The sequence below is a fragment of the Lichenostomus cassidix genome, chromosome 27 (assembly GCF_008360975.1).
Source record: "Lichenostomus cassidix isolate B80296 chromosome 27, HeHo_3.0, whole genome shotgun sequence".
NCBI lineage: Eukaryota > Metazoa > Chordata > Aves > Passeriformes > Meliphagidae > Lichenostomus > Lichenostomus cassidix.
In genome coordinates, this window is record NC_139507.1 from 2731984 (window position 1) to 2759932 (window position 27949).

A 27949-nucleotide genomic window follows, 5' to 3' on the forward strand; every position below is an offset into this window, starting at 1 on the left:
CCTCTCGGAGGTATCAGATGGGAAACACACCGACATCAGCCACACAATTGCCAAAACCCTGCAGAACCCTCCCTTCCGCACATGTGGAAATAACCTCAGCGGCAGGAAGGGCCTGAGTAAACACGGCTCTCGGGGGAGCAGGGGGTCCCTGCGGCTGGGGAAAGCAGGAGTAGGGCACAGCCCCAGGCAGGCAGAGCGTTTCCCCACCACCATCGAAGGATACCCAAAGCACCCGGGTTGAACAAGCTGGAACTTTTCCTCCTGCACAGCTCCTCGTTCCATGAAGTTACAGGGTCTATCAGGGTGGGCAGAAGGCCCAAGATAAATGGCCCTGGCCAAGCCTTTGCTCAGGATGTCGCTGGGGCTCGATAAGCACAGAGACATGGCAGCCCAGGCAGGGTCACGCTGGTCTTGCTGTACAAACCGGCCCTGCCCACCCCATGGTTCTGGCCATGGAGGTAACAGGATCCTGGGCAGAAATGCCTAATGTTCCAGCTGCCCCCAGGAGCTCTGGGAACATTGCTCAGTGCAGATCAGGGATGAGGGGCTGCCCCTGAGCCCCCTCAGTGAGCATTGAGAAAGCAGAAAACAGACCACAGTGGTTGTTGTGGAGTTAATTTAATTTATACAGTGACTGTCAGCAACATGTTTCACCCAGGCAGCAGAACACAGCAGGACTCATGTCAACGCTCCACCTGCAGCCATGCTTTGATTTCACCCTTCAGTCTGCAAACACCTCTGTGAATAGCCACCGTGTCCATCTGTAACACAGTGAGCGCCCAGGGCTTGCCCAGGTGCAGCACAAGGGTCCCTGTGCCCCATGCACGTGTGCACTGCAGTGTGCAATGTACATGTAACTTTCTCACCTAATTTTAAGCAGCCTGGCTCCTCGAGGCATTTGCTACTTGCTTCCAGGTTGTTAAAAATTCTCGTTATTGTTCTAATCTGTTCATACACAAATACTCAGCTCCACTGCGAGAATTCAACACGACAGTCACACACAGCACTAACACACACCCCACTGCTGCTACAGCTACATCGAGTTGAGGAGTGCAAGGAAATATTGACAGCTTGGACAGGAGAGAAAGCAACACAGCTAATGCAGGGACACACCACAGAGACCTTCCTGCCATGGAGCTATTTTGGCAAGACTGGGCCACTGATCTCCCTTAGAGGGCTCCTCAGACCCTGAGTGCACAGGACAATGTGAGTTACTGGTACCTCCACCTGTGCAAAAGCTGCCTCCACCAATGCCAAGCCCACGAAGGCACTATCTGATGTGCCTCAAGGGTTTTGGTTTTAAACCAGAAACCACCCAGAAGCTCCACTGCCAGTGGCAGTACCTGCAGTGAGCAATGCCAGTCTGCACCAAGGCTCATCCCCGCTCATCCTGCCCTAGGTGACAGTCCCAGTGCATGAGGACTCCCCGCCACCACCTCCAGTAATAAGAGGGGGAATGGCCTTCATTCTTCCTGAGCTGAGGTTGTTGGGCCTTTTCTCCATGTGCTGTTTTGTCCCCTCAGCACAGCTGCATTTCTTTTCTGCCTGGATTAGCTGCCAAGGAATGCACAATACAAGGAGCACACGACTGCACACCAAAGAGACACCTCATGCACTTGGTACCTTTGGGAGTAAACTTAAAGAATGAAAAGTTTCTGTGATCCAGTGTTGTTACCCCAGAACGTGAAAGCTTTTGGCTTTGGGATGCCATGGTAACGCTCAAGGGTGCTGCAATAAGTTATTGTCACTATACACACGACTCAGACACATGGGGAGGGGTCAGTCACACACTTGGTGTTGGAGAGGGTCAGTCACACACACACACTCTCTCTCACACACACACACACAGAAACTACATTTAACACTGCTGGAGTTGGGGGGCCTCAGTCATCAAACCTCCCCTCACGGATGATATCAAAGGAGAAAGGGAGAAACTTGAACCCAGTGCCAGTGTAGAACTTGTTCTGGAATTCAATCCTGCAAGATAGAAGAGTGATTACTCATTAAAAAGGCAGTTTTCAATAGGAACAATTTCAATTCCTTTTCAATAGGAAAAATTAGCAAGAACTCCATTAAAAGTAGGATTATTGACTATGAAAAAAACCTTTAAAGAGAAAAATAGGTGCTATAACATAATGTGTCTTTTGGCACAACCATCTATGTGTGATGCTTCTGTGTGGAGCAGAGAACTGTCCAGAGACTTCGGTCCCACCCTCAGTGAAAGGGCAACAGGAGCAGAAGGCCAGCCCTGACTGCAGTGCCCCAGGAAGCACAGGGAGCAGAGACAGCATTTTCTACACCAGCTGCTAAAGTTCCCTTTTTCATTAGCACAAGCCTCAGCCACGTGACGCTGAGCTCAGACTCCCCCAGCAGCCACTTCTGTTTATTCCCTGCAGCACATTTGCACTGGGTCGTGCCCGCCAGCTCCAGCCAAGCGTTAGCTCAGCCCCATTTGCTGCTGCCCCTAATGAACTTGGGCAAAAAAAGAATTATTCTAGAGAACTGCCCAATGGTCAGTGACAGCCAAATAGGGACAGGGGAAACTAATCCCCTGATTCCCAGCAAATACAAGCCCAGGCTTCACAGACACTTTCCACTGCACAATCCACTGGAAAACAGTCTCTGCAGAGCGCAAATGACAGCAAACTGGGGAGCATTTAACACAGTTCAGGAGAAGGGGTTTTTTCAGCAAAAAAAGACAAACTTGAATTATTTTTCCCCAAATGGGGAATCATGGCAAATTCCAGAGCTATTGGATTCAGCTAGCAAAAAGTGATTTCCTCACAGAGCCCAGGAGAGAAAAACTCAGGAAAACCAGCTTTAACTTGTATCTCCTGGTGCCTCACAGGCCAAGGGATCCCCAGGATGAGCAGGATTTTCCGTGTGGGAGGAAGGGCTCCTTGCCAATGTGCTCCAGTTTTTCAGGAACCCTGATAATCTCTGTAAGTATCCTGTGACTAAGTAACTGTTCTGTAAGCAAAGGGAAATGAAAGGCAGAGGGTTGGGTATCTGAGTCACCCAAGCCCACTGTGAGTGACATGTTAACCCTGATGATTCACAATTCCAGCTGGCCCCAGCAGCCAAACACTCCCTTTGGCCATTCCGTTACAACTGGCCACAACTGGAGGCCTGACGCTGGAAGAGAAGCTGCTCTGAGGTTAGAGAACTAGTGAAAAAAGTGAATTTAACCAAATCATCACAGTGTAAATGGTCCATGGGGTTTTCTGCAGGTGTCTTCAGGAATACCCAGAACCCAGCAGGAGGCACTGCTGTTGCTGGGCTCACTGCCTGTCACATGTCCCAGTTTACTGCTAAACTGTCTGTGTGTCTCCCATCAGTGACCAAGTTCGGCAGAGAATTTATAGATTGTGGCCCTATCAGCAAACAGGCCAGAAGTCCTCTGGAAGCAGCGTTACAGGAAACACGCTCTGCATCTTTTTGCATTAATAATTAGTGTTTGTCAGATTGTAATTCTGTGGATTTTACAGCACCCCAGAGCCAGGGTACCAACACTGGAAAACCAGGCAGCTCCAGTCCCGTGAGCAGGAGGCAAGAGTCCAACAGGGATCCTGACTGTCACTTGGTGCAACTGCAAACTGCTACTCTGTTTGTGTGCCCAAAGACAGGTGCCAGAGCCTGGGGTCAAGTGTAAAGCAGGCACACCTCAAGGGCAGCACACCTGACAGTCAGAACCCCCTGAGGTGTCTGTGCAGAGACTGTTGCAGTTACTCCTTCCCAAAAAGGACAGAGGTAACATATCTGTCACCGTGGGATATTCCATCCTGCCTGACAGGAGGCTGCTGGCTTATGACCTTTACAAAGGAAAATCAAATCCTGGTAGGTGGGTGAGCAGCTTCACTACTCCCACTCACTGGATTGAGAGTGGGATGCAGCTCCAACACACCCACGCCTGTCGGGAAGCAGCACTCTGAATCCAGTTACAAGCTTCTCCTTTTGGGCACAGTCTGTTTTGGCTCACATTAGAAGAGGTGACTAGCGTAAAAATAGGGAGGCTGCTTTAATCTGAACGTTCATGTCAAACTGCATCACTGAAAAGCGATAAATGGAAAGGTTAAATATTTCTGGAGAGTGATATATTTCAGAAGAGTTACAGCAAAAGAAGCTGACAGCACGACAGCTCAGACACGTACCAAGCTGCAGTGCAGCCCTGATTCACACCCTGCAATCCTGGCAGCAATCCAGAGTGCTGCCTCCACCCCAGACTGCCCTGGAAAGCCCAACCTGCTCAAAGAATGCACACTGAAAAAGCACAAAATAAACCTCCCTAATTTGGGACTGCCAGGCACAGCATATGGAACAACCTGTGAATTCCCTGATCAGCAAAACACATGCTCAATGCCTCCTCCTTTCCAGGAAGGCTGAACCACCCACACCTCAAATTCCTGATAGGTGACTGTTTTCCCATAGCCAGAAAATCCCATCTGCTCCTCCCAGGACAGCTGTATCTGACCTCCACTCTCCCTTCCTCCTCCTAAAAAGGGAACACCTGCCATTGGAACACCCTGTTTTTGGCTCAGGAGCTAAAAGGAATCTGAACTGCATGCTCTTTGGAACCACTGCAGGTGCCTCCCTGTGATAACCAATACCCAGCAAACCCAAAATCATTTCAGCAAGTCACTTCCAGTCTGAAATAGAGCCTTAAACTTGATTTTGGGCTCTGAGTCTGAACAGGTTTTCTCTCTGAGCCTGTACATGAAAGGCTTGCAAGTTTGAAACATGCTTAGGCAAAACAGGACTTTGTTAAGCACTCCAACAGCTGCCAGGCCGTGCCCTGTGCTGGTCTGCATGGCCAGAGCAATCTGTGAGCTCACTGCTGCTGCCCTGGGTTTGCCTGTTTGCCCTTTCATTGACATCAGTCTTCCCTTGACACACACAGATTTTTTTTTTTTGAATAGTCCTTTAGGGAAGACTAGCAATGTGAACCACAACCTCCAGCTCACACCTGTTCCAGGTGTCTGAGCCATATCTGGAGGTGTAGTTTGTGATTATTAACACATTACAAAAATCTTCTTTCCCAAAAATGTGCTTTCTGCTCCACGGAGCCTGTCTAGAGCAGCTGCTCAGAGCTGTTCCCCTGCTGCTGCTTAGAAACAGCCATGCAGCTCCACAGCCCAGAGAGGCCACACCCTGGAAATCCTCTAATCCACAACGAATTGCAGAGCAAATCCACCACATCTGGAGTTACAGCACTGCTGCCCTCTGCTCCCCTTGGACTGCTCTCAGTGCCCAGAAGGGTACATGGGGCTCCTGCCATCACTGCTGTGGTGGCCCAGCACGGTGACAGCAGGGAGAGGATGAGGGACCTCTGGCCAGTCAGCGAGGAGCTCTCGAGTGACTGCTATGCAGGGTTCAGGCTGGATGCCAGGAAAAACAGAGGCACCATCCAGCAGCCATTTCCAGGAGTGCCCCCCCGGCTCCCTCTGCACAAGATGGCTTCGCCCCAGAATCCTGGGATCAGCTTGGCTCACTCAGCTGCAGAGACACAGGTGGACCAGGACACCCCAGCCTGCACCCCCCAGCCTGCACCTCACCAGCTGCCAAGGGAGAGGGCAAAAGACCAAAGCTTTCCTTCCCCACAAGCAGGGGAAAAGTGCAAAAAGGCTGATTTTCTTTTGCTTTTTTTTTTTTTTTTTTTAAGAGGCACTGGCTTCTTTTTGCACTTACAGGACTACTTTCAGAGAGTAATCCCAACCTTTTCTTCCCTTTTAAGCAAGACAGAATACTTCTTGTGATCTTCAGGGACTTCCCTTTGCTCTCATGACCCCCCTAGGAAATCAGCAGCCTGAGGAGGTGGCAGAAACCTGAACCCCTCAAAGGCACAGACTCTCCTACACTTCAGGCTGAGAAAATCCCACTCCCAGTTGCTCTTCTGATCCCACCAGTGCACCCACCAGGGAATCTGAAGTGGAACAATAAAGCACTCTTAAACATGGATTAGAGAAAGCTCTTGAATACTTTCCATACTTGGGAGCAGAGTAATTCCTCCTGCTTTGCTGGCTGCATACACAGGCGCTTAATGACCACAGGAAAGGGGCTGCAAAAGGAACTTCCAAAAGCAAGACCAGCAAAAACTCGCTGCCATCCCAAAGTACCCCAAGGGCAAAAGGCAAAGTTGCTCCTGTCCAAGGCAAGGTCTTGTAGTGATGAACAAGAGCATGAGAAGGAACCTGCAGTCAGTGGCTATTGCACAGAAAGGACAACAAACACGGGAACCAAGGAAAAGACCAAGAGACAGAACGAGAAAGTCCTGCTGAAAGCCACAAAGCACACTGCTCCAGCCAGCTCAGCCTCCCCAGTCCCTGGTCCCAAAGCTTTAGTCTTTTAGTGCTTATTTCTAAGCAGAGCTCCACAGCTTTAAGCAACAATCAGGGAGAGGCGTTTTACTACAAACAGGATTGGAATCTCTAACCCTTTTAAAGACTTTCTGCCTTCTAGAAGATGGCATTTCTGCACAGTCCAGGTGATATAAATTTTCTTGTTATGAAGAGCTCTCTGAGTTTCTGCATGTTTCAGTAACTCACCAGTGCAAGCGCAGAGCGTGGAGGAAGGCCGAGAGCCCCTCCATGACCAGCAGAATGGCCACTGTCAGGGTGGCAAAAGCAGCAAAGATGAAGACGAGGCCCAAGCCTCCCCCCAGGCTCCTCACGCTGAGGCCGACGTGGATCACCATGGTCCAGAGCACCTCCGAGAGCTCTGCCGAGAGAAACAGGAAAAGACTCATGTCAGCAGGAACAGGGGGTTGTTCACTTATAAAGCAAAAACTAAAGTCAAGCAAACTCCCTCTACAATGAGGTAGGAAACTGAAGAGGGACAAGAGCTTTCAAAGCCAAGTGTGTCAGGACATTGCCTCCAGCTGTCACACAGGGCAGGGCAGAGTACTTGCTCAGCAGCTCTTAATTCTGTGATTTTAACTCACTCCCTCTCATTCAGCAGAGCTGTGGGAACAGTCCCTGATGTGTGGAGCTCACTGCTCCCAGGTAATGCACACACAGCACTGTCCTGTGCCAGCTGAGCCCCGACAGGCCTCTGGTGTTCCTGCCTCCCACCTTCCCGGGCTGAGCAGGCACACAGAGCCACAGCTCAGCCCCCTGAGGGACACTCACGTGCGTGGGCCAAGCTGAGGGCCCAGAGCCTCAGATAGGATGCCGTGTTGGAGATGCAGCCCAGGCAGTACTCGATGGTGTGGATGGCCTGGTACACCACGGTGTCACCGAAGTCAAACTGCAAAGGGAACACAGGATGAGGGGAGCTGGGAGCCTGGGGCCAGCCAGGTCGGGACAGGGGCAGGGGAACTGCTGCTATCACCAGGGAAACTGTGTGTGACGCTGCACACTGACACTGTCTTCTCCTGGTTTAGCACGTCAGCTTCACAAATGAAAAATGAATCTTGTCTCGACAGGTTTTGCAGAATGACAAATGCTGTGATGTCAATATTGTTTTCTCACTCTGGCATGTGAAAGTCAGATATTCCAAATTCATCCATGGGCTTAGCCAGGAAAAGACTGTTCAGCAGAAGATGGTGCTGGTGTGCATTCCCCAGTAACCTGGAGGTGCTGCTATGGGAAGGAGGCAGTGCTCCAAGCCGTACTGTGTGTGCCTTTGCAACAGGAGCAAGAGGAACATTTTGCAAGACATGAACTTGCCCTTTTTGAAAGCCAAAATAAATGCATTAAGCTACCCTGAAAAAGTCACATCTGTGCACCATTCACTGGCAAAGTCTCTGTGTCTCGGTTATTTTCTGCAATAATAACAGAAGAACTTAGAAGGAAGTCTGCCATGTAGGGCAGTTTCTTATTCTGCAGTTTGGGAAAGCATTCCCTGCATTTTGGATTTAATCCATGCTTCAGAAACTGCTCAGATTTAAGTGAACACGATGTTTTAAATACATCCAGTGACTAATGCTCTAGGCATGCACACAAAGCTATTTATATTCTTAATTCTCCCCCAGTATATCCAAGGCAATAAATATTTCAAACAATTCAGTTAAATTAGCTGTCAAAAGCCTAATCCTTTCTCCACAGAACATGAGCTGTGAAGTTCTTCACTAAAGGCAGCTCTAACCAACAGTTCCAGCTCCCGGACACACGAGCCAGCCGGCAGCACCGGGAATGTGGGAAATGTTTAAAGAATGACCTTTCAAAGCTGAGTGCAACTGCCAGAGAGAGCGACCACTGTGCCAGGAGTGGGAGCATCGGGATTGCTATGGCACAGCCCTTGTGGGTTTACACATTTTCCCCAGGTTCAGTGAGACATCAGGCACACCAGAATAGGACCCTCCCTCATTCCACACAGGTCTGTGCACAGCAGAGCTCTGAGCAAACCACTGGCAGCACAATTTTCAGCAGCAGTGCCCTGGTCAAGCTGTTCTGATTTCACGCCATTTGTATTTTTGGTAGTAAAATTGGTTACCTGATAGTGCTGAAACCTACACTCAATTGTGCATCACTATTTCTAAAACCCCATTTTTAAAATACTTGTTACAAGTGCTTATGCGATGAGCAGTTTCTCAGAACGGAGCTTCTCTTTTACACAATGCCTCTGGCCAGTTCAGCTGTTGAACTACATGGAACTGGACTGGTTTTGCTGCATTTGCTCTCTGGGTCAACCAGCACCATCCTTAACATGGCAGATAGTTTGTGGGAAGAAATCTCTTTAAACAGTTTAATGCAGCACAGAATTAAGAAAGCACAATGTAAAAAAACTAAGACTTCTCCAGAGGCTCAAAAATGAAAACTTTTCCGTTTCAGACCTCCTGCTGAACAGTTTCCCAGGTAACTGGGAACAATCTGCAGACAGGGGATCAGACAGACAAGCTGTACAGATGAACTAATTAAAAATCTGGTCATGTATGTATGTATAAATTAAAAATGGCCCGTAACATGAAAACAGCAAGATCTTTTGAAAAACAAGATGCTGTGACATAACATGTTCAATTCAGCAACGTTTTACATTGATGGGAAATGGCCCAGGTACACATGAAGGCAAAGCTGCTGTGCTCTTACCACCTCGTCCTCTGTAGGCTTGAAAACATAAATTTACATTTAGTGAAGTGTTTTGATCACATTAATCACGAACACATTCAGCAATTCCCTCCTACGCACGCCACGGAAAGCATAAACACATCCCATGCACTACAGAGGCAGGATCTGCTGCAGTCGTTCAGAAGCACCAGAAAACTCCCAAACTACAAGAGATCAACTGTTTTTCTCCTCTCCTGGAGGAAAGGGAAGTAATTAATATCACCCCCAGAAGTCAAAATGAAGATATAAACAAAATTTCAGTGCTGCCAAAATACAGCCCCTGAATTTCCCCTGGCACAGGAGAAGCAAGTAACATGTGGCACCTGGGAGTGCTGTGCCCCCTGAGATGGTGGCTTTCGGGGGACAAACAGAGCCACATCTCCCAGGATATGCAAGTTATGCTGCTTTTTCTGGAGTCCTGGGAGTGATCAAGAGACAGTCAGTGAGAAAACTGCTATGAAAACATTTCACTGGGAATGTTGCTGTTTAAACAGCATGGAAATGAGTAACTACAGTCCCAGTGAGCTCATCCTGCTGCCGAGTGCAGTGCCCTGAGAGCGAGGATGCTCAGGTGCTTACCTCTTCCCCCTCCTCAGAATGGGTAGATAACTGGTCATGTTGAATGATCTCAGCATCCTCCTCCGTTGGGCCATTGCCCACCCGGATCCCACCAAAGTTGTGCGTGCCCTGACACATGCAGAAAAGAAAGAGCAAAGTGTTGTTTGGGTTTTAGTGCAAAAGTGCAGGTTTCTCATGACTCCATGTGCAGCAGCAGCTCACAGAGGAAAAGAGAGTATTAAATATGAAGGCCCAGATTAAGGCAGGTAGAATTCTATTTCCCAGCTTGGATGGGAAAGGTGCTGATTCCTGCTGGGGCTGGGGAAAAAAAAGTCTGTCTGAGTGAATCCTTGGCACATTTCTACAGTGTAACTGCAATCATGAGGACAATAAAGGCACATCTCTCAGAGGACATTTGCTGGCTCTGACACGCAACAGCCCCACATCCTGCCCAGCACTGCTGGACAAGCACTGACACACCACTGCTGGGTACTGGAGCAGGTCATGGAGCAGAACACGCTAACACAAACACACACACACTTGCTCCCACCAGCCTCAGGCACACCAACACCGCACGGAAAACCAAATCTTCCCCTGCTTGGAAACTCTACGTTGTGCAAGCAGGTCCTTTTAGAGACATTTGTTCTGACATTCAGCATCTGAACCTCAGCTGCACCTCCAGGACTCCAAAGGGAAAGAACAACACACAGACTGAGCCGAAATGCTGAAATCGAGAGCAGCTCCCACCTGACCCTTCAGTCTGACCCCTAGGGAGGCAAACTCCAACACCACAACTAGAAATAAACCCTGTGTCCAACTTCAGCAATGTCTTGGGTCACCTGTGACACAGGATGTGATCAGGCTGACTTGCCACATCCAGACTGCAGAAGTCCAGGGATGCCCATGCAGACAAAAAGAGGCTGAAAGTCCTGAGACCTGGCACTTGCACAGACCAGCAGAACGGCTACCCTGCGTTCCTCTACCACCTTTGTCCTTAGAAGCCTCCTTTTATTTTAGGCTGAACTATAATTTGCCCAAAATGGCATATATGAATTAAAGATTTTGTCAGGTTTCTCAGAACAAATTAGGTAGATGCTTATGCTCTGAAAAGAGAAACAAAATTTAAAAACCCTCCATATTTACAACTAAGACAATGCTTTTATTAGGATTTTCAGTATGCCTGAAACACCACAAATCACTGATGACTCCTTTCAATATTCTATTTATGTATTTCTAGCCTGTGTGAACTTGCACTTGAGCAGCTCTTCCCTTGCACTCAACTCATATCCATTCCCTGTAAACCATCCAAGCTAAACACCGCTCCAACAGCTCCAGTTGTTTACTTGACCCTTCTAAGCACACTTCACACAAGACCTCCCCTTGCAGCTTCCTGATGGAGATGCATTTCATACACTGGATGGATCATGCACAAAAGATCCATTTTCATTCTGACATTTCTGTGAGGAGACTAAAATGTCATGAGAGAACCAGCTGATATGTCCCTCCCAGCACCTCTGGCACCTGGAGAACGTGATGTGCTTCACACAGTCGAAGAGATTCACACTTCCTAGTCAGCCAGGCAGATTCAGAACTAAAATTGAGCTGAAATAGGCAGCACTGGGGAAGGGCCTAAGTTCTGGGGGCTGCTACAGTCCTCACCTGAAAGCTCTGGCAGGAAAGGGCCATCTATAGGCTTAGAAACATGTAAGTTAAAACAACTGCCACCATTTTATAATAATTTCAGGTCAAAGTGTGTACAGGACAGATGTGTCACAAATCCAATGATTACTGACATGGAGTTGCTGGAGGCCATCACATCACTGTGTGTTTGGGAACATGTAATGCAAACAGAAATGCTGCACTGAGAAGAATCCTAATCTATCTTAAACAAATACAGAAGCAAAAGAAAAAAAGGGAATTTAACACTGGGGGATGTGGCAGCAGGAAATCCTGTGCTGCTCTGCAGGTTGGATTCAGCAGCACTCCTGCAAGGAAGTGTCTCTGTGCCCACATAACTACCATCCTCCAGCCAGGGTGTTCATCCAGAATGTATCAATTTGGCTAAACTTTGCTCTTTCCAAGAGAAAGTGTTTTTCACCCTAATGGTGCACTTGCCATTCCCTTACGATTCAGATACATTCCATGCTCCCTTGATAATCAGACACAAAGCCAACTCCCATCTGTAATGCATCAGGCGAGTTTGAAGTGCACTCACTGTTGCAGCCGCTGCTGCCTCGAGCGCCTGCGCGTTCGTGCTGCCCTGGGCCTCCTCGGGCTGCCCTTCCTGGGGGTGGACGGAAGAAGAGAGAGGGAGGAGGAAGGAAACAAAGAGAAAGGGAGACGAATGGAGGGGACATGGGAGGATGAAAGATGGTCAGAGAAGGGAGAGGGAGTGTCTGTAACTGAACTGATCTTTGACTCGCTGCACATCCTCACAGTGCTGCCAGATGTGCAGGGAGAACTCGCACGTCTCCGCAGTGCACATGTGCCACATTCCTGCATCTCACACACAGGTACTTTACAGTGCAGCTGGAAACCTACAGAGCACCCCAGCAGACAACCTCTCACACAAGTCTATAAGTCTCTTTTTCCTTTTAATTGTTTTTTTTTACCATTCAAGCTGCTTTAATAAAGATAGCTGAGAAGTCTGCCAGCCGATTCCATCTCTGTTTCCCACTGCCAGCCTAGCCCAGCCACAGAAGTGCATCCAGCAGCCAGTGAGACTGTTCCTAAACCAGCTGCCAAAGCCCAAGCCAGAGACACTGTTCTGATCATTACCAACATAGGGGGGTTTTAAAGAAGGTTTGATGCTGGATCCAGATCTGGGAAGCAGGCAGGCAACACTCTGTCTCCAGTAACACCCACCTGCTGGTATGCCCAGGAATATGTAAGAACACTTTACAGGTCTCAATGTAGTGTGAACCCATGAATCCGAGCTCAGGATGGATAACACAGCTTTTCAACCAAAACCAGTTTTCATATGTCAAATATAAAAGGGAGTCACCCACCAAGTGTTTTCTCCTTAAATACTGCTGGCGAAGGACCAGGGGTTTGGCTACCAGCATCCATGGCACACACAGCAACGCTACCACCACAAGGAAGCACTGAAGCCCTTTCTGCAAAAGAAACAAGTCTCAGGTAATTCAGTTGCAGCCCCTGCTCAAACACACACAGAACCCAGCAAGAATGGCTGAATTCCCAGTTTGTGGAGGCTTCACTACCTATCTCTCTTCTGGGAACAGCAATTAAGTTCTTAACGCCTGCAGCTGCTACCTCTGACTGAGCATAGCATTTAATGCTGAGACTGGGTTAGATTAGGGAAAAATCCAAAAGATCCTGCAGGGAATGAGAATTTGGCAGATGTCTGATACTGCTGGGGGGAAACAGCGTTGGTGTCTGAGCTAAGCTGAGAGGTATCACATTGCAGACACGGGACAATATTCCTAATTGCTTTCCGCTATTAATCAGGATCCACACGTTCTGAAGCCACTGTTGACTTATGGTCAGACAGATAAAAATTCCTGGTATAGGGATTATTCTTTCCTTCTTCAACATTACATAGTATCAGCCTTCAGAAACACTCTGTCACAGTGGAAAAATGTTTTATGCTTGATTTCACAGTTATGACAAGGTCAATGAAACACTCCAGTATCACGAAGCATCTCTAATTCTATTCTAGCAAAAGCACGCACCTGCCCACTATAAAGCATCTTATTACTGGTGTCCTCATAGGAGAACAGAAACATGTTGATAAAGTGTATTAAGAGGCTTGGTGCTTCCTTGGATGTGTGAGCATCGTAGGCTGTCCACTTGTAAAAGATGAGAATAACAAGGTATCCAAAGAGGGCGGACATGAAAATCATTTCTGGTATAAATCCAAGGTATATGTTCAGCGGCTTCTTAAAATAGCTACAGGGGAAAAAAAAAGAAGGAAGTTTATACCACATTTGGTTAGAATCAGGGCAAAAGCTTTTAATAAGAGTGTGCAGTGACAGTGCAGGGGTTCAGCAGCTCAACAACAGCTGGGCCTGGACACAGGAACTGCCTGACAGGCACAGTTCCACACACAGCCAGAGACAATTGCCCTGAACCTTCTATCAGGAGATGTGGGTTCATGGGTTCCTGCATTTTAAACCAACACACACACGACACCCAAAGACATTCCATTCCCCCCACGACGAGAAAACCAGAGCAAAGCACTTACATGTGGTTGAGCAGACTCAATGCAACACCAAAGAGCATCTGGAAAATGCCAAGAATCACAGACATCTTCATCTTAAAGGAATTGAGGAAGGCTAGCTTATTGGTGGCAATATTCCAGATCTGTGAAAAACAACACCCAGTCAGGCAAATACCAGGGAAAGGAAAACAGGAGAAGGAAAACACTCCCTTTAAGCTAAACAGAATGAACCAGTCAGGAAGTGTCAAGCTGAAAAAGCAGGTTTTTAAAAATGCATTTGTCCCATGGATATCTTTTGGGGAAATGAGCAGACAAGCTCACAGAGAGCATATGATTATCCATTTAAATGAACAATTGCATACAGCTCTGATTTCCTGCACCTCCTCTTTATGTGGAACCCACACAAACTTTGTGTCATTTATTACAAGCAGAGTTAAGAGCAAAGGTGTTGATGCAGGCAGGTACAAAGTGACAGGATTACTGAGAGGTACACATTTCCAGGGTTGACTGAAAAGAGATTAACAACTTTTCCCAAGGTAAACAAGTAACTTCAGAAAGTGATTTTCAAGTCTAATCAGATTTGATTAAAGCACTGCAGGTTAGAAAGGGTGAGAAAGCAACCTTTAATGGACCTCAGAACAAAGGTCTCTATCCCAATCTGGCATCTCGGTAGGAACTGGATTAATTCTATCATTCAGGAGTATTCCCACCACTGATGGACTTGCTAAGGGAATGGCCAGGCTGGGGAAATCTTTCACAGAACAGTGAACAGACAGATACTACTTCTCTTTCTGCTAATACAGAGGATGTTCCCAAAAGACTGCAGAGGAAGGATGAGCTCTTACCGGGTCAATGCCAAATGGGTAGGGCCCACCAAACACCCCCGGGATAGCAGGATCCAGCTGCAGCAGGGGGGTGGTCTCCAGCAAAGCATCTCTGTTTGGGAATAAGATTATACAAACATTAACAAGAGTAATGCCACCCTCCTTCTGTAAAAACTAACAACACTCTCCCTTTGTGAGAGCAAGGAATAGCTCAAATTGAGAGAACTTTAGGGTTCCTGGATGGTTCTAGAGATTTTCCCAAAAGAATAAAACCCTGTTTCTCGACTCAGTGTCACAAGGAAGACAGGTGCAAGAGATAGGAATCTTGAAATGACTACAGGGAAAAAGGTGAAAAACTGCATCTTTGCAAGTTTTCTGGGGAAAAAAAAAATCAGGTATCATCCTATTTATACCTCTTTTCCAAATCTACTTGAGACAGAATTCAGAAGTTTTTGTTTTCCTGAGCTGGGAGGACAATGGGAAGGACAAGTCACCTGCTTTTCACTGTCTCTCTTTATGAAGTTACCAAGGGTTTACTCACGACCAGTTGGCTTTAGTGAACATTGGCCTGACACTCCACGAAGAACCAAACATGTTGAGGGACTTGGAGAAGCAGTCATTGTAGATGAGGCCTGTGTACGTGGAGAACAGCCCCATCAGCAGGATGATGTATCGACCACTGAACACCATGTTGAACATCTGGTGTAAAAACCCAAAAAGAACAAAGGAAGTCCATGAGAACAGGGAAAATCCCTCCTAAAGCCAAACCAGGGAGATCAGTCTGCTGCAGGACAAACATGGGCCATAGAACCAAGAGCCTGAAGTCTCTATTTCCCCTCAGCAGGAATTAAGGGTGCAAGAGGGAGCATGGCAGCACAGAATCTGATAATGAGGATAAAGGGGCAGCATGGCTCTCCACAGGGAATCGGGATAAGCTGGAGAGGACAAACTGCACTGCACAGCCTGATGCAACTCCCAGCTGGCAGCATGAGTTTGGAAAGCAGAAGCACAGACCCTATCAGCCTCCTCCATGTTCTGCCAGTGTATCTTAACTCTGGTTCAGCTCCTGCAAGCCCTGAGCCAGCAAAACCCACCTTGAGCAGCAGGTAAGAAAAATGCTGGGGATAGCATATTGTATAGAAACTGTTTTTTTTGCAGTGACTGAATCCCACTATGATCCAGCTAAATTTGGGGTGACTTGTTTACACCAACTTACCTACTACACTTGATAATTACCTTCAGACAACTGAAATTAATAATTTCCTATAAATACCCAAAAGGAAAACCAAGGGAACTCAATACTATTACGAAATTACACTACTCAGTGTGTGTGTGCTCTTCAGACTTCCCAGCCTGTCCATGCACTTCAAAAATTTCAAAGGAGGAGTAATGGGCATTGTCAACTCAAGGGTAAAATGATGGGAGTAAACCAGGCTGCATCCTTTGTCTGAAATGCAAAGCTCAGCATGATCTGCCACTTCACCTCATTGTCACTCTTCTGGGACAGAATCCGGCTTTCCCTCACCACCATCCAGACAGCAATCAGAGTCATCAGGATTCCGTGGCCAAAGTCCCCAAACATCACAGCAAACAGGAATGGGAAGGTGATGATGGTATAGGGTGCTGTAAGGTAAGAAACAACATTTCCAGGGCACTTTGTGTGAGTCAGCCCAGATTCACCATGGTACAGTTCAGGCAATTTACCAATATAATTCCACAACTTCCCCTCTGCTACTGAAAGCTGCTGAGTCTCTACTAGAATTCTCTATTAGAAATTTCCACATAGGACGTGCAATACAGATAAACATCATGACTAAAAAATTTGAGAAACTGAGACAAAAGTCTTGGACTTCTCCAAGTCTTAATTTACCTGGATTTATTTCCCGATATGTCCCAATGCCGTAAGCATCAACAATGTTTTGAAAGCCAGAAGTAAACTTGTTAGTTTTGTTGTATGTGGGTGGGGTCTGATTGGTTTGCATCCTGTTTAAAATAGATGGGACAGTGGATCCGCTGTGCTCCTGTTTGAGAAAAACAAAGAGAAGATCAGCAAACCCACCCTTGGAGCACTGGAGGACGAAGTCCAACACAGCTGTCCCATTGGCAACTGGAAAACTGCAAGCTTGAGTGTTTGCAGTGTGCTTGCACAATGAGACACTGGAGCAGCTGAGGAAGGCTGCCAGAATTCCATTGCCCTCCACTTTGTGTAGCAGGAGTAAAGGTGAATATTGTCCGTGTAGGACAGACGAGAAAATAAACAGCAAGTGGAAGGACTTCAAGAAATGCAACTCTTGTCTATCTGAGCAGAGGATGAGTTTGCCAGCATCCTGGAGAGCTCCTGTATCCACTCACCACGACTACAGAGCACACCCAGGGTAGATAACTAAATGTACCAAAGGACTCACACATGAGAAAATCCTTACCATTCCAGCATTTTCCTGAACTTTAAGCTTCACACAATGTTTTTTTTACTTCTTTTATCTCTAAGTCATCATTCCTTCATGCTAACTAAACTGTCCTCTGTGAGGGCTGATTCCAAAAGCCCAAGGGGATGGTGCTCAGAGGCACACAATACAGAAAAAGCAATGAATCCATGCAGTGCCACCACAGCTGACTGGCACAGCAGCTACTCACAGTGCCTCTCCTGAGAGCAAACTGGATGGAATCGAGGTCAGCAACAGGACACCACACTTCAGCAATCAAGCACTTCTGTGTCACGTCGATGTTGCACAGGTTCAGGGTGTGGTAAATCGCCTTCATCTTCCGGACTTTGATGAACCAGACACGGATGTTTTTAGCAGCTGCCTGCAAAACCCTCTGGCGATGATCCTCTGTTTGGTTCAGCACCTTTCAGAGAAGCAGGAAAAAGATGAGGCCAAATCATTGACCAAAGCTCAAGGTGCACCAACAAGACAAGCCTTACCCATAGGAGGACAAACGATGAGCCTACTCCCAACCCCAGGCATAGCTGCCTCATGCCTGCAGTCTATGCTGTAGCCCCCATATTAATTAGTTCTGCTGAAAGGCTTAAGGGCTTTTTCCAGGGACGCTTTCTGATTATTTTCCTCCTCCAGCTCCAAGGTTGGTGGTTGTTTTAAACAACGAACTGTGCCAAGATCACAGGGAACAGTTTTACCTCCACCCAGGTTAAAAGAGCAGAGGAGAGTTCTGCAAGTAAAGGGTTTGCTGCCATGAGAAAACATACAAATTAACCTGAAAGGCTTGTTTACTGAAGGGAAAAGGAGAAAGTGTTTCCTACTGAGGGTGTTTTCCAGCTGGAACATATCAAACTCAGGCCAAGTCAGATTTCCAGAGTGGAAAGTCTTAGATTGCAGGGAAATTGAGGACACGAGGCACATATAGCTTACAGCAGTTACACTGCTTCTGAGTTCGTCTACTTTAGAATATCTTTTGAGCTACACTGCACAATTCCCAGCTTGAGACAGTTTCTGTATCAAATAAGCAGGCCACATTCAACCCTTTGTCCTTCTAGTTTCTGAATCTTTTCTTAATTTTAGTCTTAAATCCCTTAAATCTTTCTGCATTATCACATACTGCCTTTCTTCCTTGAAGCAAGCACCAGGTATTTCAGAGGTGGCACCCAGGAGATCTGGGTACTAATTACTTTTTACCAACACTCAGGCTGCTGCACAAGAGATTAGTTGTAAAGCAGAAGCTCTTCAGGACAGCACAACATGAAAATATAAAGACAGGCAGAAAAAAGAAGAGCTAAGTTAATGTTAGCATTGTTATCTCAGCTTGGAAAAAAAGTTTAAATGTTTTCAAAGTACTTGTGGATGAAGCAGACAATTACACAATGTACTTTCAGAGCTGGAACACACAGGATCTCCCTACACACGCTGAGTTCCTCTTTGCTCCCTGGTATGGAGTTCTCAGTACTTACTTGTACATAATGAATTGCTCAGCCCTCCAGAAAGATCAAACCACCCCATCCCAAACCCTGTCACAGAAACAACTGAGCACTCTCCAAACAGCTCTCTTACACTGCTGGTCTCAAGATACCTAAAGCTGAAAACATGGTCATCCAATAGGGCCAAAAATCCTCCTGTTTTAACAGGATCCAAAATTTCCAAATATAGTTTTCAACCATACTATTAAAGAGAAAAACAAAACCAAAGAAAGGTCGTTGACCCCAGTTATTTTACCATCTGAAGATCATCAATTCTGGTATTGACACCAGAAGCCATTTCCTTCCGCTCCTGGGGTGTTTCTGGGCATGGGTAGAGGGAGGCCCGGAACCTGGAAGACAGGGAAACATCTCAGTGACAGAGATGGAAAGAAGATCAATTCGTCAGGGGTGAGCCTGAGTGCAGAAATAAAGCCAGAGGCACCTTAAGAGAAGTTTCTGATCAGCAGAGACTGCCAAGCAGAGCTCCAGTCTCTGTATCAAAAGGATGCAGAAGTTTGCTTTAGGCCAAAGCAGAAGCTGAGTGCTAAAGAAAACAGAAGTGGGAGAGAATCCTCTGCTCCCTATGCTGCCAGTGTCTCAAGGCACTGTCACGAGGTTGGTCAGCCATCCAGCTGAGGGGGATGCTGTCATGCCAATGCAGCTGCTGATAAAAGCAGTCACTGTTGTCTCCCCTGTGAGAATATCCCACTGATGTCCCATCAGGTCTGCCCCAGAAATCAACACTCCCTTGGTTTTTTGCATTCCCTAGCACAGTATTTGTGTACTTTAGGCATTACAGGCTGGGGAGTGGTGAGTTTGACTGTAAAATGTGTTTCAGTTACTTATGGCACATTTCATTTGCTGTCAAAATGTGCTCCTGCAGCCTCTGCAAAACAGGGAGTTGAGAAACATCGATATTAAGTCATGTCAGTGTGTTTCAAATAATTGAGAGCTGCCCAACTGTCAGACTTTCATACCCTTCACAGATCTTCTTGACTCTGTTCTTCAGCTGGTCACCTTGGAAGAAGATGATAAATACAGACTTGTGAACATAATCCCCCTAGAACAAAGGAAAGAATCACAGAAATTAGCATTAGCTAATTACCAGAGTTCTACTTTTCCTTTTGCTGAGTCCGTGCATCACAGCTCAGATCTGCCCAGCAGGTCAAGAATGTACCCAAGTAACACTGAAATAGTCACAAGGAGAGCAATTTTCTTAGCCTCAGTACAGAGTATCTGCACTGTATTTGTGTTTACTGAAGCAAAATGCCCCAGATTATCCATTATTGATTTTATGCAATACAGCAAATGGGAAAACCTGGTAAGATCTCAAAAAATAACGGAGATGCAACGAAATATTTATCAGCACTTATTGCAGTCAATTCACCTACAGAATCAAGCCAAAACCACAATGAATTAAGAAAAAAATAAAGTGGAGTTTAACCGCTGTGGTTCCCAGGGAGGCCACAGGCACATTCCTTACACAGCTGTGTCCATGGGGCAGCCAGGGCCCCTTTCCTGCATTTGTTGACAAGTTATTGTTCTACCTTACTTAGGAAATTTTAACATAATGTTTCACTAATAATTACATTAGGTGTAACCTCAATTTAAGGAAGTTCTGCACAATAAGAAAAAAGTCTGTCCTAGCAGACAGATGATTCCACAGGTCAGCTACCAGTGGTTGGTGGGACAAGGGAACACATCAGCCTTACGTGAGAAAGAGAGGCTGTTACTGAACTTCATCTCCCGAGTCTGTGTTCCAGGGCAGCCCACAAACAGCTTTTCCTAGGTAAGAGCAAAGGTGCCCCAAGTTTGGGCAGTGCTCACTGGTTTGAGCACAGAGGACACTGGATGTAAAACCAGACCCAATCACAAATTCACTATTTGTAACTGTACTAATGCAAAAGTACTAAGGTGGATATTTAAACTATTGATTAGCGAATTAAGAAAAAAAGGAAAGGTTCAAGTTCAGAGTAAATGACCTTCAGATGTTACACACTGCCCATGTCCCAAAGAGCCTCTTCCAAGGAGGATCACTGCTCATTCAGAACTGCACTTGTAGTTTGGGGCAGAGAAATCACTAGGGCCTGCCACAGTCCACATTTTGAGGTTTTTTTCCCCTTTTCAACAGCATTCCCCATCCAGCCTTATTTTCGCGTTCGTTAAATGAGAAAACATTTGTTGATGAAGCTCAGAGGCTGCAGTAGGTGCTGGGATGGACCTCACTGAGGGACAGAGGCTTCGATCTACAGATCCACAGCTCTTAGATCCTGCTACACCCTGGAGGCTTCTGCTGCTGTACCCAACAGTCCCTTTACCGTGACAGGGTCCTCCAGTGGGTTCTCGATCTCTGCCTGGCGCAGGAACACGTTCCCGCGGCACACGCGCCACAGCATCCGCTCGAATGTGGGGATGCGCTCGCGGTTGATCACACCAGCCACGAACCTGCAAGGGGACAGCACGGCCTCAAGGGCTGCACCTGAACCACCCCAGAGCCTCACACCCAGCACATGATGGCAACTGGGGGTCAGTGCCACACTGAAAGCTACAAAAATCTTGTTTTAACGAGGAAAATGGAACATCCTCTAAATACATGGAGATGGCACACAACAAAACAACTGCACTATAGCACAGGCTCTGTTTTTTAACAGAATGAAATAATCTTTAAAAAGGATAAACCACTGCTTATAGAAGAAACAAATGCATTTAGATATACAGTTTCTAGCCTCATTTCCCTACAGCCCTGGTACATTGGCTGCAAGGCCACTAGCAGCCACGGCTGCTAGTGCCTGTGTCCCAGGCTCATACTTCAGGCCTTACTGGACCAAACCCCCACACCCAGATAAAGAATTACACACACACAAGGAAGCCTGGAAGCAGCTGATAAAGAGGATGTAGAACTATACAGTTATTTCAGACCATTTTGTACCAACACTAGTTACAACTTTCAACAAAGCTGTGAGATCTCAGAATGTATGAGACTTATGTGGAACAAGCTGGGTTAATTGTTTGGTGCCAAGAGAAACGTGTGAAGCACAAACATGAACTGGGAAGTTAAAATGGGCAGAAAAAGAACAGAAAGCAACAGTTGGTTTTAGATCAGCTTTCATCTGCTTGGTGTGGAAAGTTCCACAATTGTGCTCAAATCATTGCTGCTTCCCCAGGCTCCCCCCTAATCCAGCAATCCTGAACTGCAATTACCCGAGTCGGAGCGGGGCACCTCTTCCCATCTCGCTCGGCTCCAGCAGTGAAGAGGATTCCTCCAACAGGTCTGGATCCGCCATCTGCTGATGATGCAATTCAGCCTGAATTCACAAATCAATTAATATCTAATGAAACCAGTTAGTGGCATGCAGGGAATGAGGAGCCAGGAGATAGTTGTGGGAGACAAAGAAAGAAAAGAAGAAAGAAAAGGAAAGAAAAGGAAAGAAAAGGAAGAGCGAACATAAGACAGCAAAAAGAGGAATGAGATGACAGAAAAGACAGCAAGAATCACACATGGAACAAGGAAAACAAGAGGAAAAATGGAATGGCTCAGCAGGGCTTCCGTACAAGAAAGGTTTGAGGATTGCAACAAAGGGGCTGGGGGATATATAAGTATGAAGAAAGGCAAAATTTTAAAAAAAATTTCAAGTTTTAAATACAAGTGATGTTCCCAAGAACCATTTTTAATGGCACAAACCAGAGAAACACACTTGACTCACATATTTTCCCAGATATTAAATTATTTTATCCTTATTCACCATACGGTTCACCACCAGACACACACATTGCTTATGGGCAGTTGGCAACATGGCTCATCTCTTAGCCAGCCAGGCATTAAAACAGGACGATTTTACACTGCAACTCATTTGCAGGCTAAAATTCTTAGGAATGTGGCTTGTAACTGTCAGAAATTCAGGTCAAGGATGCTCAAATCACATCCTTTTGTGCACCATCTTCACACTTGTTCAATCCCGCCTCACACTTAGTTCTACCTCTGCAGCTTATATAATGAAATGCCAAAAATTACAATTCCTGAGCACAATCAAAGGGCCAAAGTCTACCCTCTGTGGTATGCAGAAGGTCTGTTCCACAAAGCCACCAAGGGAAGTTGCTAAATCACACTGGAAGGCAGAGTTTGACCCAAGGACATGTCATATCCACGCACACACACAAGAGCACAGCCTTGCAAAATGTGTGTGGCAAGTGCAGTAACTTAGCCCCACTCTCTCTATTTGGGTAACAGCTGTGTCAGAGTGAAAATATCTCCGACACTTCACTTGCTTGACAAATTAAAAGTGCCTTTACAAGAGAGTTTTTGCAAGGCTGACATCTAATGCAGCTCAGCTGCTTATACACACACTTGCTACATCTTAGGATGTTACACAAGGGAGAAAGCCCTTCATTCAGCTTGGAAAGGCAACATGGAGTATTCCTGATCCTTTCAACTTTAAGGCAACTTGTTGCAACATCAAAAACTGAACGAAAATTCTGCTTCATACAAAACACAACTAAAATAAGTTTGGTACCTGAAAACAAAACACACAGACCAAACATCCCAGCAACTGTTTGACATCTTGACTTCAGGATGTTGAAGAACAGTAAGTTACACTTTTAAGAGGCTTGCATTGTATTTCCAGTAATCAAGACAGTGTCTGTGGTAGTTGTTACGTGCAGCATATTTTAGCAGATGACTCATGAAAAAGGAGGGACAGCAGATGTGACACTCTTGGACTCGCCCCACCTGAGAGAGAATTTGTTATATATGTTTAACATTACCTTGGTCCATTTGGGCTATTTGTCCTTTACTCAGGACAAGTCCTGCTTGGAGGGGGTGGAATTACAAAAAAAACCAGTTTAGGATAAATGTGGATTAAACTAGTTTTACTAAAAGGGAACTTACTTTTGCAAGGATTATTTGCATTACAAACCCCATGTTCATTAAATTAATTTCTCAACCACTCCACTTTGATGAGCACACACTTCCTAGAAAGGAAATGGCACAGCAGCAGCAGTTCTGCAGCTAAAAGGATAACTAAAGCACTGCTGTGGCATTTAACAGAAATAAAAAATTGAGACTATGTGGAAATGGAAGAGATATCCAGTTCCAGTGTGGGAAACCAGGGTTCTGGGAAATTTACACTGAATATGCATTTTCGCCAGCATTGAGTGAAATACCCAATTTACTGTGGAGTACTTTTTACTGGATGAGGTCGTTCAGGATTGGAAGCCCCCAAGCATTTCCATGCTAGTAATCAAGAAGCAGAGCTTTCATTATCAAACATTATAAAATTCCTTATTGATCCCCTGATCAGCACTGAAATCAGCACCTTTAATCTCAAAAAAGGTTAATTTTCTCCACTCATTATTCCAGTCCTGCCCTGTGATGGTTCTAGATGCCCAGTGCAAGCCTATACAATTCAAGCCCCTTCCAGATCACAAACAGGACAAAAATCAACGTTCACAAGAACTAAAAACTATTCATATCACCATTTAACTATTAACCCAGAGCCAGACAGAAGTGACAGATGCAAAGCAAACAGAGAAAAGCAGATGGCAGAAGAGTAAGAGGGGGGAAGAAGGGACTGCATGCCATTAACCGTTACTTTTCCAGTCTTCTTTTACGCTCACACTCTAGGCAATCTCAGAGAAATCTCTCCAGCTCATATCGTTCTTCATAAGCAAAGACAAGAAGACTGAGAAAAGGAGCATAATCATCAACATGGTGTGTTGGAACAAGAAATGGCTGCTTGGACTGGAATGGTCACAGGAAGAACAAGGGGACATTTTGCCACCCTCCCTCCCCCCATGTTCAAACTCTGGAGAGCAAACGCCAAGCATGAAGGAATTGGAGAGTCAGCCATTTCTTGTGCAACTCATTACTATGAATAACACAATCTTAATTACAAGTTATTATAGTCTTCAAGTGTTGAAAGAGTTGTGCAATGGCAGCATGGAGAAAGGAAGCGCTGCCCACTCTGGGCTGGTGAGCAGAAGCACGATGAGCACGCGCTCTGGGCTGCTCTGGGCTCTCCCCAGCTGTTTGCTGAGCACAGCGTGAACTGAAACAGCTTTAAATTGTCCACACTTACGTTGTACTGAACATCACCTGTGAGCTGTTCCATTTGCTTTTACATAGAGCAGCACATGTTATTTGGTATATTTTGTTTTATTACTACAGAAAGCAGTTATCGAAGAGAACATATCTAAGCTTTCTGTGGCTGGTTCATGTAAGGCTGCCATGAGCTCCTTTCTACGGGTGCCCTGACATGGACTGTGTAGAGAATTGATTTTGATCTTTAAATTTAGTTTGATCAAACTGCAGTTGAAAAAGAGCAGTGGGAAGCTTTCACTGTAGAGGACAGTAATTAACAAGACCAGGTTGAATGGGGCTTGTAGCAACCTGATCTAGTAGAAGGTGTCCCTGCCTATGGCAGGGGATAGGATGGGCATGAGCTTTAAGGTCCTTCACAACCCAAACCAGTCTGGGATTCATTCTCAATATAGAAGTGCTCAGCACCTGGTTTTACCTGATACTCAGAACAGGCAGTGCTACTTTAACGCAGCAAAGTAACAGATTATCAAGCTAATCCTGTTTGCCAAAGGGACACTTGTAAGTGAACATTCAACACTCGAAGACAAGGGTTTTTTTGTACTGAAATCAACCCCACAACCCATCAGCCCTCACACCAGCAGCAGTATCTGTGTCAGCAGTGACTATCACTGGCACAGGACCAACCTTGGTGCCTTAAAAGGCAACATCTTGTGCCAAAACAACAAAAAACAAACGGTTAGATAAACGGCCTGAAGTGTGCAGGAGTCCAGCTCCACTTGACAATAGCCCTTGAAAATACCAGGAGCCACTTCCGTTAAGAATTCTTTGATCAAATCCTGAGATTAGAGGAAACAGGACATCTACTCGGCAAAAACATGTCCTGAAAAACATACAGGAGCTCTTTGAGAGAACTGCCAAGACTCTTGAGATACTTCAGCTTTACAAGGAAGGGTTATGTCTTCTCCCAAGCAGGATTTATGTCGGTGCCATGAACGACATCGGAGAAGCTCCTCTCAGGTCCAATGAAAGTTGCCAGTTCCCAGCCCAGATGGTATTTGACAAAATGTCGAAGACTTTAAATGTCAGCTTTACTCCACAACTGACCTCTGAAAGCTTCAGGGTTTGATCAAAGGTTTGATCAAATGATCAAATTAATTAACTACTTAGTTAATCTATTATTTCAGTATTTGTATCTATTTGTATTATGACCTTGATGAGTTTCCACATAACACTTTAAAGGCTGAAGAGAAATTCAGCTTGATTTTAACTCCTCTGCACGCATGCCAAAGACACTCTTAACCCACTGGGGACAGTGCTTGCTGGAGCACCAAATTTTGGGGCTGTTGATGTGCTTTCAAAACTATTCACATCTTAGCTGTTTTACACAATTTTTAGACAAACCATTGCTTAACTACAACAAGCCCAAATCAGCATCGTAGGAGGTAAATCATAGGTAGCTGTGTGTACTGCATGAAAAATGGAAAACAATTTGTGCAGCTTTCTTAAACAAAGCATAAAATGACCTTGCTGTCCAAAACAGCAACTAAAATATATTTGAGAATAAAAAGGGTAATTTCTATAAGAAGAACCAGCTCCCCAAGTGTTATGTCCCACCGGTATTCTGACCTCATCAAAAAACTGCTGAGTTTTACGCAGTATAAATTTTAATTCTGTCAGCTCCAAGAAGTTTCTCTTCAGAGCCTCCTGGTTGGTGTTGATTTCTTTAAGCTCATTTTCAATTTTCTCAAAGTTTGCCTGGAAGATGTGAAAAGGAGAAAGAAAAGGGACTTAAAGCAATTCCACAAGTAAGCGCTGTTCAGTCTATCAACACACAGAAGCAGGTGAGATGCTTCACATCCCCACTTAATTTGCAGGGATTTACAGGTGCATCTCCAGCCTGCTGTGGCACAAATTCAGATCTGCCGTATCTGCAAGCAACTGCAGACTTCTCACATTCAGCCAGACTTTCATGGACTAGATTGACAGTTTCTTCAAATCATTAAAATAGTGGTAAACTTTATGATGCACTACCATAAACCATGAGGTTCCAGCAGCTTTGGCTCATTTCAAGTGGTGAATCTGTATTTGGACAAACATCGCCAGCTCAATGAGAGGCAGCAGAGCTGCCTCCAGGGACAGCTGGAGACTGAGCTAATGCCACCCTGCCACTAAATTCTGCAGGCATGGACCAACAGAGACAATTTTCCCTGCTTCCATCCAGAGTCACATACTAGTCCAGTCTTAACACATCATTACCTCCAGGTCAATCATGTCACGTGGAAAAGGCACCTCCGGGTTTTCACCGGTGTCCATGATAGGAATATTTGCCTTTTTAATCTCCTTCTCCACAAACCCTGTAGAGATAGCATTAAGTGTTAACTACAGACACTTCAGTTACAAACAGTCACCCCAACAAGCAGCTTGCCCCAGCAGCAGCTGATTTTTTCACCTCCTATTCCAAGATTGTCTGACTTGGCCAGAGTTACCTTTCAAGGGGGAGGTGAATTCCCGGAGGCAGCAAGCTGTGCCTGTGCCCTCACCCCTCTGCTCTGTCTCTAACGCTGCCCTAAAGTTTCAGCCTGCGCTGACTGTTTTGGTTTTTTTTAAGCAAAAGCTGCAGAGTCAGAGCCACGGCAACCCCAGTGGGAACGTACGGAGCTTTCGGTCCATCTCCTCGCACCTCCGGACTTCATTGACAAATTTACGGTGGAACACGTTCACGTCGGGGTTCAGCTGCAGGGAGAGACACGGCACTCAGCACCCCCCACCCGCGGGGCCGAGCGGCCTGGCAGCGGGGCCGGTGCCGCTGGGCCCCACCGGGCCTCACCGGCCCTGAGGCGCGGCGGGCGTGGGGGCGGAGCTGGCCGGGGCTCCCGATCCCCCGATCGCCCCGATCCCGCGGGGTGCGCAGGGACACTCACGTCGCGGAACTGGACCTTGCCCAGCTCGCCCAGCTCGCTGACACAGCAGTACGCGGCCTCGGACTGCAGAAAGAGCTGGGCCAGGGTCATCTCCTCGCTGCGGAACAGCTCCCCCATGGCGGCGCCGCTCCCGCCGCGGCCTCTGCGGAGAAGAGCCGTGACAACCGGGCCGGGGGCATGGACCGAGGCCTCCCCGCCTCCGCCGCCCCGTCACTGCCCGGCTGCAGCTGGACTCCACCTCGGCCTGGCCCAGCCCGGCACGGCACGGCGGTCCCCATCCCATCCAGTGCCGATCGCATCCAGATCCGTTCCGTTCCCCCCATTACCTGCCGCCGCCGCCGCCGCCGCCGCCGCCTGACCCGGGCCGGCTCCCGTCCGCGCCCTCACGGTCCGCGCGGGGCGGTGTCACGCGCACGTCTCCTGGCGACAGCGCGCGGCCCCGCCCCGGAAGTGATGATAGGGGCGGGTCCGCATGCCG

At 46.7% G+C, this 27949-nt stretch overlaps 1 protein-coding gene across 9 annotated transcripts; it reads right to left on the reverse strand.

Moving 5' to 3' along the window:
* Window positions 1-602: 602 nt before the first annotated feature.
* On the reverse strand, window positions 603-27937 carry ATP6V0A1 (ATPase H+ transporting V0 subunit a1). Of its 9 annotated transcripts, none has more exons than XM_085083377.1 (23): window positions 27809-27937; window positions 27472-27615; window positions 27205-27283; window positions 26807-26904; window positions 26177-26305; window positions 21715-21797; window positions 20832-20958; window positions 19491-19573; window positions 18770-18863; window positions 17238-17450; window positions 16474-16624; window positions 16087-16226; window positions 15145-15302; window positions 14625-14715; window positions 13804-13922; window positions 13292-13508; window positions 12608-12715; window positions 11815-11883; window positions 9621-9728; window positions 9024-9041; window positions 7125-7242; window positions 6543-6714; window positions 603-1977 (listed from the first exon to the last, which is right to left on the reverse strand). In XM_085083377.1, the coding sequence occupies exons 2-23, from the start codon at window positions 27586-27588 to the stop codon at window positions 1884-1886; spliced, it is 2586 nt and encodes an 861-aa protein (XP_084939503.1). In that variant the 5' UTR covers window positions 27589-27615; window positions 27809-27937; the 3' UTR covers window positions 603-1883. The 9 variants fall into 9 exon arrangements, with proteins under 9 accessions (XP_084939503.1, XP_084939500.1, XP_084939501.1 ...); XM_085083374.1 differs by having other exon boundaries at window positions 21715-21818; XM_085083375.1 differs by having other exon boundaries at window positions 21715-21818; window positions 27806-27919.
* Window positions 27938-27949: the final 12 nt, after the last annotated feature.

Bases quoted from the DNA above. Each gene is read 5' to 3' on its own strand.
- ATP6V0A1 (XM_085083374.1), bottom strand. From the start codon at position 27,588: ATGGGGGAGCTGTTCCGCAGCGAGGAGATGACCCTGGCCCAGCTCTTT. The intron at 26,905-27,204 runs GTACGTTCCCAC...CTATCTCTACAG, and splicing joins GGAGATGGACCGAAAGCTCC to GGTTTGTGGAGAAGGAGATT. The intron at 21,819-26,176 runs GTCAGAATACCG...TTGTGAATTCAG, and splicing joins CTCAGCAGTTTTTTGATGAG to GCTGAATTGCATCATCAGCA.